This window comes from Nomia melanderi, chromosome 13, assembly GCF_051020985.1.
Source record: "Nomia melanderi isolate GNS246 chromosome 13, iyNomMela1, whole genome shotgun sequence".
NCBI classification, from domain to species: Eukaryota; Metazoa; Arthropoda; class Insecta; order Hymenoptera; family Halictidae; genus Nomia; species Nomia melanderi.
Window position 1 is genome coordinate 4,026,317 of NC_135011.1, and position 16,115 is coordinate 4,042,431.

General features: G+C 43.3%; 1 protein-coding gene across 2 annotated transcripts in view; it reads right to left on the reverse strand.

The window, feature by feature from the left end:
* The window catches only part of cpx (synaptic transmission protein complexin), a 474,092-nt gene that overhangs the window by 43,543 nt on the left and 414,434 nt on the right, over window positions 1-16,115 (reverse strand). For both annotated transcript variants that reach the window (XM_031987227.2, XM_031987228.2), the window contains one exon: window positions 4,186-4,349. In XM_031987227.2, the coding sequence (XP_031843087.1) occupies window positions 4,186-4,349 (164 nt within the window). The remainder of the gene's footprint in view (window positions 1-4,185; window positions 4,350-16,115) is intronic.

Sequence of the window (16,115 nt, forward strand, 5' to 3'; positions counted from 1 at the left end):
TCCTCTGTAACCGAACAACACCACAATTCCCCAGGAATGTCTCAAAAATCCCTTTTCCGCTGAAAAACACCTCGATCTGCTCCTTCGGAGGAAAGCGCGCACAAGGAGAATCAAGCTAATCTCAAAGAAAAACGGCGCGCAACGGCGTTAATCAGATCACATCGATTACTTTCCATCAGCCGGCCATTTCCTAGCCGCCAGTCGAAACTGGCCGGCGAAGCGTCGGCCAAAATAAACGCGTTAAACGCTTCCGAAATAACAGCTGAAACGGCGAACGGTCAAATGAACGGTATTTTTCGGTGGACAGAGGCCGCGTCGGCGGGCTGCGACCTCCGCCCTTTTCGTCCCCATTATCGCTCATTGTTCGGAATTTGTCGTGCACTTCGGAAAGTTTGCAGAGCCGCGCGCGAAAATAACCGGCGATTATTCGTTAGTGTCGTTATCGGCGCGTGATCGCGAAACCGCGGCAACGGCCGTTGATCAAACGGTTACGTATCATCGGCTGGAGGCCGCTAATTAGCGTGATTGCCGGGCGCTCGCGCGAGCGGCCGGATTATGAAACCAGCTTCGTTAGATAATTACGCCGGCAGTTTCGCATTGCCGCGCCGAATTACAAAGGCACGTTGGACCGAAACTTCGCGGGGGAGCGCGCCCTTTGTCAAATATTCCGCGGATTCTGATTAGAAGTTCGCCGAAGCGGACGGATCCAGGTCGATCATGCGTTGCTGCGACGAAACACGACGCGATTAGACGCTACCTGCCGCCTGCTGGTTGAACGTGACGTTAACTTGCTTTGTTTGCGGATCCACGGTGCACGGGAGTTCGTTTGCCGGCGGTAATGCGCTTTGCGCGAAGAACTGGGTTGATTAAGCTTTGACTTTTCAGTTGTTCGTCGATTCTCGCTTGTTTCTTTGGGAACAATTTATTTCGGAATTGTTGGCGTACTCTGTGTTCGTTGCTGCGATTGGGAGAATGTTTCATTTGAATTTGAAGTGATCAAACACGTGATCAAACACGTTTGATCTGTCGTTAATGGGTTAATCGAGGTTTCTTTAGTTTCAGGAAAAGTTACGCTGAGGATAGTGGATGAGAATAAGTTTTCATGAGATATCTTTGTTTTCGAGGATTCTATAGTTTCTTCATTTTTGAGAGATCGTAGAAGATTCTAGGATTTGCTGCAATGTTGCTATCTAGGAAGGTTGGGGAAAAACGCAGAGAATAATGGAGATTAAAGTGCAGTGGAGAAGTTGGCCGAGGAATCGAGATGGCAGTCCGAGTTACCTCGATATGTAACGGTTATCGAAAGCTCGTCTTCATCGGTAACGTTAGACGTGGAGGACGATAATAAAATATTCGATTTCCCCGGGAACAAGCGCACCAGCCGGGGGCGGAATTAATTTCGTCGATGTCTGCCCCTACCGCGATATTAAGAGATCGGTAATACGCCCTAAAAGAACGAGAGAAAGAGGAGGAAAGGAAGGAAGTAGGAGAATAACAGTCGACGGGTAGTTCCTTACGCTATTTTTCATCTGGATCGCGGAACACGGAGCTGCTTAATGCTCGCTCGAAGGGGATGAAATTCTCTCCGACAAGGGGACATCTATCGACAAACCAAGCCAGGTGTTCTTTCACCGGAAACGTGAGGAGACTGTGAATTATGGGACTGAAAACCCTACGGATGAACTCTTAGAAATATTCATATATTCTCTGTCGAACGTATCAGTTTCTTGTTCGATGCGGGATTGTAAAAAGCATCGCGGAGAGATGCTGATGATAAAGGACTCTCGACGGCAGGAGAATAGTCGATGCTTGGTCAGACGTCGGAATAAGTTGTGAGGTTTCCCAAGGGAATGCTGACGTGCATCGTGTTTTGAATTTGGTATTTTAATGGATTGGGGAATTAAGGTCTATTCTGATTTATTGAATGAATATTGTTGACATCTGTGAAATAAACAGGATTAGGAAATAAATAATGTGATTTATCGTAGATCCCAAGTACTTCAGTCTTCTGATACTTCGATTAGAAATTTTTAACGCTACGAGTCCTTCAATCTCTCTAAATCTATTACACATTTTCAACATTCCAAACATTTCTGTTTTTTAACATTCCTATCACAGATTTTCAACATTCCGAATATATCTACGTTTTAAAATGCTCCACTTCAAATCCTCGATATCCCAATTACTTTAATCTTTTCAGACTTCCATCAGAAATTCCGAAGATCCCAAGTTCCTCAATCTCTCTAAATCTATATTACACATTTTCAACATTCCTATCACAGATTTTCAGCATTCCGAATAGGTCTACTTTTCAAAACCCTCCACTTCAAACCCTCGATATCCCAATTACTTCAATCTTTCCAGACTTCCATCAGAAGCTCCGAAGATCCCAAGTTCCTCAATCTCCCTAAATCTATCACACATTTCCAACATTCCAAACACTTCTATTTTTCAAAATCCCATCACGCATTTCCACCCTTCCACACATCTATTCTTCGAAACCCTCCGCCCGAAATCCTCAAGATCCCAATTACTTCGCCTTCCTCGCGCCCGAGGAAACCGCGGAGTCCCAAAAACTATCCGACTTCAATATGCCTTTCAGCGAAATGGGAAGACGCCTGTACACGTTCATGCACCCGCAGGAAGGGAAGCGTAGCTTTGAAATTTTCGAGCGTTCCATCCAGCTCCCAGAAGGCGTCCGATACACACGCCGCACGTCTGAGCTGCCTCTGGGATTCGGACGCGCGGCCGCCGGTACATCTGTAAATAAGCGGCAGACTTTCGATCCGCGGCTTTTTATCATTCATACGCCCCTTCCCCGGTTGCGCTCGGCTATTCAGCGCGCGTCTTCTAAACGAGACTCCTTTGAAGCCGTTAAGGACAGCGACACGGACAGGTTTCCTCCGCGATGCGAATACACGCCGCGAGAAGGAGAAAGAGCGGGTCTCTCTATCCCGGCTCGCGAAGAATTTCCGCGCACGTCCCCTTTCGCCGTTTTCAATCCGCTCATTCATAGTCCGCGCGACTGCCCGACTTTAATTGGGGGGAGGCTTCTCGCGGCTTACCTTGGCGGATTGTAAACTCGCCGAGAATGTTATTTTGCCTCTTCTTTCTCGCTGTTTCTCTGGGGTAGGCGTGTGAGTTGGGTGGAATAAACAAGACCTAATTTTGGGATCGTTTGGGAGCCTAGTTCCTTGGGTAAAAGAGTTTAGGATTTTCTAGGGATTTTCGTGAAGGATGTTTAGGGTGTAAGTTGGTTTGGTTAGAAACTAACTATTCTATCGATTATTCATACGAAGACCTAACTTCTTTAGACATTTATATGAAAGACCCTTTCATCAGACATCTAGATATAATCCAACGTTTCCATAGAATATATAGATTTAGCACTCGCTCTAACTTGATACTTTGATAGAAGACAACATACAGGATATCCCAGTAGATCAGACATTCTCATCAGCACTGCCCAAAGTACAGCATCAGAATAACCAGCTCTACTCGTTCGACATACAGGAGCACTTAACACATTGTGGACCGGCCACGAGTTAACTCGTGCTTGCATTAGCTGTTTCAATTTTTGAAACACAAAATTTTGAATATTCAAAATTATATTTCAATTTATTATACGTAAATGAAGTATATTGAAGTTTATTTGGATTGTTCTACTTTCATTAATTACGAAATAACTACGACATGAGATAGCTTCTGCATGGAATTGCCGGTGAACAATGTGTTAACCCTTTGCACTCCAAAGGTGTCTCACCACTCGATTGGTGAAAATTGTAAAATTTCGTATTTAACAAGTCTCGAGTAATCTGTCGATACGTGAAATGTGGAAATAAAGTATCATCGTTCCCCTTATTTTGTGAACTTAATATTCTATAATTAATATTCTATAAAGTAACTTAACGAGGAATCTATTCACAAAATAAGGGGAACAATGATACTTTATTTCCACATTTCACGTATCGACAGATTACTCGAGAATGGAATAATAGAATAATAAATATTCTATAATTAATATTCTATATTTAATATTCTATAATTAATATTCTATATATTATTCTATTATTCCATTTATTATTCTACAATTAAATTACTAATTATTCCACAATACATTCATTATAGAATATTTCTAGCGACAAATGTTTGGAGCGCAAAGGGTAAAGAAGAATCGTCGCCTACCTTGTCCCTGATCTCCTGTCGCATCTTCTCCCGTTCCTCTTCCATTTTGCGGTGCTTCTCCTTCCTTCGCTCTTCAGCCTCCCGGATAGCTTCTTGCCTTTCCCTCTCGGCCTCCTCCTCCTTCTCCTTGTCATCTTCGTCTCCGCCTTCGCCACCAACGGCTCCTGCAAACAGAAACCAGAGGAACACATGTAAAAATCCGTCTTCCATCCTCGATCGTTCTTCCCTGTCATCCTCTCTTTCGCTCTCTCAACCGTTCAACGCCCTAATCGACGGTCCCACGGGAAGCCGCAGCTTTCTCCCGGCTTTATTCATTGAAGCGCAGTTCTGCCGGGCTTCATTTGGGTTATGCCGGGTGTACAAACTACCGGGTTATAATAGACGACGAGAAACTAACGGTTTACCCTCGGGAGCAAACATTGTAAATCAGAGGCTGATCGCTGCGATACCGGTCCCCGGCAGCTCGAGCGCGCCGCCGCCGTTCTACCGGGTACGTCAAGTTTCCGCGGAAGATTATTATTCGGCTGCTCGATCGATCCCCGGTGAATAGGGAACTTCGAACTCGAAGATAATCGTTTTGTTCGTTTGCGGACGCTTTGCATAATGCACTCCCTTCTTGTTCAAGCAGAAAAGATTACAGGGTGCTAGGAAATTCTATTGAAATAGTTGCTGGTTTCTTGTAAGATCCTTGAGAAGCAGAGCTTTGCAGCTTTTTATTCAGGAATATCGTGAAAGAAAATTTTGAAGAGGTTTGAGGTTCTATTGGAGGAACTGGTAATTGGTCATGAGATTATTAACAGAGAAGATTCATCATTAATTGGGTTTGAGATTAATAATAAGAGGATCTATTTTCATTGGAAGTATCATATAAATACTAAATTTATGAAACAGAAGTATAGAGAATTCTATTCAAACGATTGATTACCAGCAAAGTTTGTAGTAATTAGATCGGCGTGATTTCCATCGAGGAATATTATAGAATCACCGAGTTGTCGATGCTCCATCTATTGTCTCGTGTCCCATTAAACAGGAATTTTACACTAGGAAATTCCCGATTCCCAATAAGATCGAATTAGAGTCGAGCTAAAACCGCTACAAAATTCTACAGAACGATTCCCGGCGCACGTATTCCGATAATTACTTTCAATCTCGAAGCAGAAACTGCCTCTCCCGGGCGCATTCCGCGATCGCATTTACTCCGGCCGTTAAAAGGCTGTCGGCAGCATCGCCTAAGCATCTCTCCGATCAATTTCACGGTTCCTCGGACATCCCTGATGGAACGAATCGCGGAAAAGGCCGCGTTTACCTTTCCCTCTCCCCGTGGAAATGCCGGATCGATCTTAACACGTTCCCCGCCGCGGGAATTTTGAGCGTTCTATGCAGTATCAGCCAGATTGGCCAACTTCGCGGAACAAACAATAAGGAAAGGTAAACTGCGATAATGTACATTCGTGTAGAAACTTTTTCTTTAAATAAAACATCGAACGGACGTTATAGACGTCAATATTATGCATTTTTAGAGGTTCGGTTTTAACCTGTCGAACATATAAAATGCATAGAATGCATTTATTTCCGTGTAATTATTGGATTTTATTATTATTGCAGCTAAAGTAATTTCTGTGACTTCATAGCACTAAATTCAATGATGTTTATTTTAAATATAGGGAGTTGAGATTCAATTTTGACGATTAAATTAGAAAAGACTAAAATTAAATTAGAGTAAACTGATTTCCCAAGTTGACTCGTACGTTCTGAATTGACTTTTCAACTTTCGCAATGATTACGAAATTAACACACTGCGTACCGGATAATTTTGAGAAAACTGAATTCTGATGGCAATTTCCACTGAGGTCTACTTATATCACTGTACATAGAAAAACTCAGATATATTGTTATGTAATATATTTTAAATGAATAATCAATTCGAATTCAATTTTATATTTTCTCAATGCTGTGGTGATCAGCGAAGCTGCATAGCTGAGTGTTGAAACTGTTAGAACTGATTTATTCGCTATATTTTCAATTCAATCCGCGTTTGTATTAAGATATCATTCAAAACACAACGAAAATATTCGTGTTGACAGTCGTAAATGCTTCCCTGACAAATAGTGCGCTCGCGAATGGCAGCGAATGGGCTAAGTTTTATTAGTTTGCCGAAAGATCGGCCGGATTTTCGGCGTGTTCCCGCGGAAAAATCGTGTTTACGGCAAACAGCGATATCCGGCCTGTTCATTTTCCCCGGCGGCCCCTTCGGCGCAACGCGAAAATAAGAGGCGGCTGTTTGCGAATCCGTTAGCGCGCGGTGCACTTAACTTTCCGCCCCGCGTCGCGGAAATTAATGGCAAACAAAGGGGAATTTGTCTCCTCGCGATGCTCTTTTCCCGCGTAAATAACGGCCCTCGCACGCGAACCAGGGGCTGGAGGGATGGATCGCGTCACAGGGCGATCGTCGACGCGACGACGAAGACGAACGGGCTTATCGGATCGCGATTAAACGGCGATTTGTCTTTCTTTCGTTTAGTTATTCCGCTTTGAAACACGATTTCTGCTTAAACGACGGTGTAACTGGTGTTCTATCGCGTTGGAAATTATTCTTGATTTGTTCATTGTAAATACTTAACCCTTTGCACTCGGATGTTTACTAGAAATATTCACCATTTCCTTACGAGGCGAAGACGATGTTCTTCGAGACTAGTTTGAAGAGAAATCACCGGTATTGAGGAACAAAGTTGTTTTATTCCAATGTTCCACGTGTCGAGGCATTATACAAAGCTTAACTTTAAATATCACATTCTATAGTTTTACTGTGTCAAATCAAGTGACTGAGAGCCTCGCAGGTTTCGTCGATAGTCCTAAAGCGATTTAGCGACGCGACAGATTTCTCGCAGCACGATTTCACCTCGCATCACTCTCGACAGATGGATCGGCGAGCGTCTTCGTCCCTCGTTCTTTTTATTTCCCGCCGTTTGCTGGGCGATGAAGCAAAGCGAGCGATAAACAGAATAAGAACTCGCGCTGCGTCTAGATTTCGCTTTGAGCCGACAGGAGCGGAAGGCGCCGCGACGCGACGCGTCGCGACGCTGGCAATATCATTGGGAGAGACACATGGAGAGACACGGGGCCGAAGGGAAGCGAGAAAAGGGACTGCCGCTCGTCTTTCCCGCTGTCTGCCCGGAGAATGATGTGCCAGGACCTCCGGGCTCGAGGAAATTAATACTACTTCTGTCCCGGCGCCGTCTGCCATTTTCCCTTTCTTTCCGTGGTACATCTCGTCCTTTCTATTTGCAGTGTTTCCCGCCAGCTCGAAAGGTACCTTTGAAGTCCGAGCCAGCGGGAGGACGTTCATCCTTTTTCTATTCTTTTTCTCCTTCCTGTTCCTTCATCCTTTTATCTCTTTCTCCCTCTTTCTCGCAGCTGTTTACTTTTCTCTATGGATCGTGCATTGTGCTTTCGATGTTTTTGGGGCAGCAATCTTCCGAGTTCACTGGCCTCGTTTACATGATCGTCTGTGTGTAATTTTTATCCTTTTTAGAAGGAACTTTGGGATCCGAACTTTTTAGGAGTTTTGTACCTTTAGATGTAGTTTCAGATACTTGGATGTGATTTCAGTTGTAGGTACAGGTAGAATTGTCACAGATAATTGATAATTATTAACTTTAAAATAGCAATCTTGTAATTTTAGATATACTTTATAGTTTTAGATGTGATGATATAATTTTAATTGTAGGTATAGGTAGAATTGTCATAGACAATTGATAATTATTAACTTTAGATTACAATTTTGTAATTTTAAATATAGTTTTATAGTTTTAGATGTGTTGATATAATTTTAATAGTAGGTATAGCTAAAATTCTCACAGATAATTGATAATTATTAACTTTAAAATCACAATCTTCTAATTTTAAATATAGTTTTATAGTTTTAGATGTGTTGATATAATTTTAATAGTAGGTATAGCTAAAATTCTCACAGATAATTGATAATTATTAACTTTAAAATCACAATCTTCTAATTTTAAACATTATAGTTTCAGATGTTCAGATATAATTGTAATTACAGCTACAGAATCATCACACATAATTGACAATTATACAATCACACTCTCTTCAAACACTATTCCCCGAATTCCAAACAACAAGAATCACCACCATTATAAGCATACAATTTTAATAACCTCCCATTACAACCAATCGTCCCCAATCCCTCGAACTCAATTTCACACGAGCGGATCGCCTTTCAATTACATTCTCTCCGACTTCGATTAAACATTCAACCCCGACGAGCCCCATCGAACTTCAAGAATCCATTAACTCCAGTCTCCCGAGTTCCATTTTTCTATGAAATTAAACACCCACGTAAACATCCTCTCCGTAGCATCAATCCAGCCAGATTCCTCCGCGTGTCTCTCGCCGGAACGCGCGCCGCCGATTAATCACCGCTTTCAACGCGGCGCAGCTTAATTCCTTCCGCCAGCCACGGAGAGCCCGCGAGTTAAGTTTCTTTGTCTTGTCATTTGTGCGCCGCGCGCGGACGCATTTACATTATTACAACGTCCTTATTACAACCAGCGGGTCGCTCTCCTTTCCGTCCTTCCGTTTCGACGAGTCGGGACTTCCTTCTCCCGTCGACGGGCTCGGGGATCATTCGGGAAGCCGGTCGGGAAAGACGAATGAAATCCACTTATCGCCTCGTCCACTCGCCCGTTCATTCGCGCGGACGTTCATCCATCATCCGGGGGCTTTAATTAAATTTAAAAAAGCTGAAACTTATCGCGAATACGCCGATTCCTCGTTTTTCTTTCCGCGAGTCCTGCGACTGGATGGCCTACTTGTTTTCATGGAGATATTCAGCTGCGAGTTTGCTGTTGTAGATCATTAGATCGTAAGATTAATAAGTTAATATTAATTAACGATTAGAGAAAAATGATTTCATTTATATTTTAACAATGTTATGATTTTTTATCTTATCTTTGTGTGCTACAACACCTTTCTTTATAAGATCAGGAATTTCATGGCATGAGCAATTCCAAATTTTGGAACGTTCCTCGCCCATAAGGGTTTGAAATGATCAGTAAGACAAATTTTTCCACCTCTGTACATTTTTGCTGTTTTACCATCTAATTGAATATCAAACTCAACCTCAAATTCATACTTCAAGAGATTGTGAATGTACCAACACTTTCCAAGCCGTCTTGTACCCTCTTTGTTTGATTCCAACGAAACCAGTCATTGTCAGATTCTTTACTATTTTTTACATATTTAATTAATGCTTGATGTTCTTTTAATCTTTGCACCCATAGATCCTTATCTCTAGGACCCGCTTTTGTCACAATGGAATGTATCTACGATCTACAACTCTTATGGGGAATTCGGTTGGAAGTGTGGGATAATGAGGTGAATCGTAATGTTTGGTTGGAAGAGTTAATTACTATTATATGATTCGCTGTTCTTTGGTTGATTGTAGAATACTTTTACGTAGCTTTCATATAGAATTATCTAAAGGAGTTATATCAAGAGAGAAGCATAGTGATTTTAATTACAACTAAGAAACGACTTATCGAAATGATATCGAAATGCATCATGGATCTGACAGAAACGACGATATAATATTCTCCGACACCTGGCAAAACAATAATCCCCCGAATCAGGCCACAGAAATTTTCAATCCGTTCCCAGTACACAAGTGTCCCGATACTCCTAAACGTCAATGATATAAGCCCAGTCCTGATTCCCATTATCGAATAAAATAAAACAATGCGTTCGACCCAGTTTCCCCATCCTCCTCGATTCAACTGGAGCAAACAGAAAAAGAGAGAGAGAGAGAGAGAGAGAGAGAGAGATTCGTTTCCATTCAGCCGTCCACCAATTCATCGCGCTATTGTCTCTTAAATTTCTTTCAGCGTCGCTACAAGTCATGGTAATTTCCATGAGCAGAAGAGTCCGTTATTAGTCGGACCGTGAATATTTTCCAGTAAGCGGGGCTGGGCTTGACTCTTGATTCCGTTCGTCATTCTCGCCGAACGAGGGACGAAGAGGGACAGCATTGTTGTCCGTCGATTGTTCGACCACGGCGGATCGATTCCCTTTTCTTCGCTGTTGTGTTCCTCTTTTTTCTTCTCCTTTTCTTACTTCCTGTGTATACCTTTCTTCCTCTTTTAGTATTACACTATCTTCCTGTCTTTATCTACTATATCTTCCTCTTCCTTTTCCTCTGTTCTCCACTATCTTTTTCTTTCTCTTCCCCACTGTCTCTCACTATCTTCTCTTACCTTCCATCAATCTCTCACTATTCTCCTCTCACTATCTCTTACGACACCATTTCAACGCGTCCTCCAACGTTAATTCGTAAGAGGGCACAGCTTGCGCACCCGACGCTCAACACTTTGTATAACACTGTAGCACTAGATAACACGATTCTTCTTTCACACATTCAAAACCTAAATTACCTTAGAGCAATGACAGTAAGAACGAATTCGCCACCATTCCCCAAACCATCCCCAATCAACACCAAAAACTCCTCTCGCAAAGCTCGCGCCAAAGAACGCACTAGATTGACATAGAGTCCAGCGCGATTCCTTCCCCCTAAACTATTCAGCCAAATCATTACCCCTTCTGTTACACCCCCTCGAAAAATCCAATAAACGCCGCACGACGGCGAGCGTGCAACGCGCGACACGCGTGTCAAAATGAAATTCGCGAGATTTTCATAATTGATAAAACCGATTCGGCATCCGCGGAGCCGTCGATTAATCCCGAAATTGATTTCCGCCGGGCCGCCGTTTAATTGAGCGTATCGACGCTAAATATTTGCGCGTCTAAAAACCCCGCGGTCCGCGGGAGGCCGCGATCATTAAGCGGCGGAGCGCGGCCCCCGCGAATTATCCCGCGGCCGCCCTGCCCGCTGACTTCGCGATGATTTTAAACGCGAGCGCGCGGCAGTCATCCGGGTCCCGCGTCGATATTCGAGACGGCCGACCCTCTTTCGGCCCGCTGCATGTAGGCCAAGAGTCGCAGCGGCTGCAGCTCCCTTTTTTCAACCACCTCCCTCCGCCGGCGTTTTTTTGTTCTCGCGGATCATTACGCGAAACCCGCGGCCGCGTTGAATTTTTCTAGATAGCTCTTTTCCCCGTCTCGCCCCAGCGCGTCGCGCTCTGCGTCAAAATGGCCGACCGTCTAGCCGCGTCGCCTCGCTGCCAGGTTTCCCGGAGAACTCGGAGATTTGATGTTTGCTTTCGTGTTTTTTTGATGAATGCCGTTGGGTCGTTGCCGGGGTTCGATCCGGGGGTGAATTTGGGGATGGAGTTGGGGATTATGGGATTATGCGGAGGAGGGTTTGGTAAGATTCGAAGATGGAGTTTTGGTTTCCGGAGGTTTTTAGGTTGTGTTTGTAATATTGATGCGAAATAATGTATAATTCTCATCTGAGAATTCTATTATATTAATATTCTATTATAATTCTAAATTAAGAAAACTCACAATAATTCAACTCACGAATACTCAGTAAAAGGACTAAATGAATTCTAACAAAATTAAATAAATGAATCTAACGAATTACAAGGAAGTTTCTTCCTCTTAGATTCGTTTATTTAATTTTGTTAGAATTTATTCAGTCCTTTCGTTGGGTATTCGTAAGTTGAACTATCGCGAGCTTTCCTTATTTAATAGAATTCTCAAATTAACGAATTACAAGGAAGCTTCTTCCTTTCAAACATCAAAAATATCCGCACAAATCTCTCGATATCAAGGAGCAGCTGCAAATCCATCCCCCAGTAGATCGTCCCTGGAATATTCATTCCCGCGCGGTCGTCGGCAATCATCGCGCTCTTATTTTTGTCATTTCGCCGGCACTCGGCCGGCGGAAGCGATTGGTCGAAATTCGCGCGCATCCCAGCGAAACACGACCTATTTCCTTGCAGAAGCCATCGCGACGACCAGCAGCGTTTCAACGACATAAATAAAAAACGAACTGCAGGGAGACACAGGGAGAAAGAAAGAGCGAGAGAGAGAGAGAGAGAGAATCCGTGCTCTTTAAAAATCGCCATTGTTTTTCTTCCGCGTCCCGAACGACAATATGGAAACTCGGGGACAAATCCAGCGGCGCGTGCTTTTTTTCCCTCTTTCCTTTTCCCCCTCGTTCCGCGTGTTTTTCCGCCGAGGTCGGACGGAAAAACAGGGAAAGGTGGGGGCATAAAGGGCGCGGCGCAAAGGAAAAGCCTCGATAGTCATCGATAATCATCCGCGTGCCGTTCCGTATGAAAGCGACGAAAAAGCAATCTCCGAACCGCGTGTTTTCCCTTTTTCCACCCCTTTTTTCCCTTGGTTCCTTTGCTCTAATGTCTGTCTTTCAGCCGCGGGGCCCTTTCACCGTCCCGATTCACGGCCCTGCTAGGATTATTAACTGGTTAACTGTGTTTGAGTGTACTCATCATCTTGGACACGAAAATAGTATTGATTTCTTCAGCAATGAATTATTTAGTTTCTCGAAGGAACATGGAATTCTTTTCCTTTTGCTTTAGTATGTATGATAAGATGGATCACTTCGATTTTCGGCGACCTTTCGCGAGCCAATCGGGCTTCTATTCTTCGATGAGCCCGAAACCCGAAATGGAAGTTTTTTCATTGTCGGAGCAGTCAGGTTTCGTGTCTTTCGTTAATTTGGCTAAATGCTGTTGTTGATTGAGGGAGTTTCAGCTTTGGAACTGATATTTCAGATTTGAACTTTTGAACTGTGATGTTGGAAATTTGAAGTTCTGAACGGTGATATTTGTGATTTGGAATTTCTGATTTGAGCTTTTGAATTGTGATGTATGAGATTTGAGATTTGAAATTTGAAATTTTAATATCTGAACTGTGATATTTGAGATTTGACATTTGAAATTTGAACTTTTCATTCGTGATATTTGAGATTTGAAATTTGAAGTTCTGAACGGTGATATTTGAGATTTGGAATTTGTGATTTGAACTCTTTAACTTCTGAACGGTGATATTTGAGATTTGGAGTTTGTGATTTGAACTTTCGAACTGTAACCTTTGAGATTTGAGATTTGAAATTTGAAATTTGAACTTTTCATTCGTGATATTTGAGATTTGAAATTTGAACTTCTGAACGGTCATATTTATATATAGAAATAGATATATATATGTAGTACATATGTTAAAGTAATAGATGTTAAAATAAGAATCAAGATAATTGAAATCAAATTCTATACTTAATTGATTAATCGTAGAGATCTCACTGCCAACAGGGTAGTTTTTCATATGATTTTCCTCGCGACTGGTAATATACCATTGGAAAAAGTTACCTTCTGTATAAAATAAAAACGAACGTACTATTTACAAGTAACGAGAGGAGTATCGAAGATAAATAGATGTTGTGTACCAGAATATATCGAAATATTCTTGTTACGATTTCCTGAGAGCACGGGGATAAGAATTACAACGATACGAATAACACAGGAAATTGTTTTCTACCAGGGAAACAGAGGAAATCTATTCTTTCTGCAGAACAGATGAATGAAAGATCGAAGATAAACAGATTCTATGTTTTTCTAAGTTCGTACGTAAGGTTCCATTGCAATAGACGTTCGTAACGGTTTGTAATATTTATGTTTTCCGTATGGGACTGATAATTCCGTTTTCTTCTGGCAATCGTGTATCGGTTTCCGATGTTCCGAGACGCGTTCGGTTCAATCGTCGATTATTCCCCGGCGATCTTCGAGTTTTTCCAGCGTCGAACGCGCCGCGCCGGTTCCAAATGCAGTTTTGATGCGGCGCGGACGGTTCCCGCGAAAAACTCGAAGCCGATCGTTCGAACTCCCGGAAAAACCGGGAGATTAATGCGAGTTTTCCTTTCGTTTCCCGAACGGATTCGTGTTTTCCGTTCTTCTCCGATGATTTTCACGGATTTCCCCTATCGAACAACGCGAAGAATTTTTTCCCAGAAGAAGCGAGACGAAAATTCTCGAACAGAACGAGTCCGACGAAAATTTCCACGTATCCTCTAATGTGAAACGTTCTAATTCTACCATTCAATATACTCTTTTCAACATTCCCCTCGATATTAAAATTATCACAGAGAATTCCGCGGGATAATTTGTTAAACACAGCTTGAACGAATAATTCGAAAACACAACGACACGAGAGACGACATGAATAACGTCTCGTCGGCGGAGCTTCCGTTCCGGTTCATTAAAATTGCAAATATTTGTCCCCGCGTGCCTTTGTTTCTCCGAAAAAATCCAACACGTTTTTCCAGGCGCTCGGACAAACAGTCCGACGGCGGGAAAAAGAGAGCAGAGAGGCGAGAGATCCTCGAGCATTTTTCCTCTCGAATTCCTTTCGTCCAATAGGACAGTACAAATGGAGCGTGCGGAACGTTCGAGTGCTTTCATTAGATAAAATGAAATTCCCCGGCAATCGTTCGGGAGTATCGCGACTTTCGCTCGTCGGAAACCGGCGGATCGATCGTAAGATATTTCGCGCGGGTAGTCGGACGACGAACGGCCGGGGAAGATGAATGGGCCGCGACGGGGTTGAACGATCGTCGAACAACGACGCCGGTCTTTAAATTCGCGATTTATCCCTTTGCCGGACGGGGCGAACGATGAATCGTAATCGCGCGATCGAAAAATAACCGGGGACCGGTCGTCGATTTAATAAACGTAACGCGCGGTGCACGGCTCCGGGATGATCCCGTTCCCGTAATTAATACGTTACGCGCAATTAATAAATTCCGTTCGTTCGATTCCGGGCTTGTTTATCTTTCAAATGTATCGCGCCCGCTGCAATCTTGCTGATTAAAGCTACGCGCACGGCGGCGGGACGGTAAATTCGTGTTAAATAACATTATTCCTCGACCGCGTGGACGGCTGTACCGGGTGGCCCCGGAATTGAAGGGAATTATTTTATGGGGAAATTGAGTGGAATCCGCGGAACGATATCGTTTCGCGTGTAATTTTTTCGGGTAAATGGAGATTGATCGTATCAGTTTGATTAACGTTGATCGCAACGATTCAGTGGTTTATAATTAATTTGCTAGTTGTAACAGTATCGTGATTTACGACTGTAATTAAAATTATAAGAACTTAGAAATTGGTTGTAATTGTAATATATCGAGATAATCGTGTTCAGAAATTCACGAGAACTTTAGAAAAACAGTTACCACGTCTGTACAGGACACGATACGAAAACTTCCAAACTCGATCGTATCAAGGGTTACTCCGAAAAAAAATACTTTATTCCACATTTCCAACCTATTTCCACGTAATAACTTCACTCCCCCCCTTCCGCCGTCATCCCGCGAGCGCCCAGATTCGAACGGACCGATAACGTTCCAGAATTTCAGGAAGAAACGCGCTTCCACGAAAGTGGAATTAAAAATCCGTAATATCCGCGATACGGGATTATTTCGTTCACCGATGAACAGCGGCGGTGAACGGAACTTTTTGAAATTAAATGGAGGAAGAGGGACATGTGCGAGCCAAGAGAGAGAGAGAGGGAGAGGGACGAGAGAGTTAGAGCGCAAATTACTAGGCTGCGGAACAATTGATCGCTGCCAGTCACGAAACTCGAGCCGAGAGAGGGATGAACCGGTGGTTTACATTTCGCGGAAATTTCGCTGGTGCGCTGCCGAATGATTCTAGTAAATATGGCCGCCGCACGATCGCGTCGTCCTCCTCTTGCCCGCGGCGGACAGAGGCTCCTCTTATCGGCGCAGCGGAACGAGCGGGTATTAATCAGACAAAAATGGGACAGCGCGGAATTTATTCTTTCCGAATGGTATTAAACGATCCCCTGGACTCGAGCGGAGGCTTGATCGATGCGGGGCAAGGTCCTAAGCATTCCGGGCTCTCCGGTCTGTCGATATATCCAGTTGGAATCAGATAACGTAATGATGTCTATTCGCGGAGGAATTCGGTATCAGTTCGGTC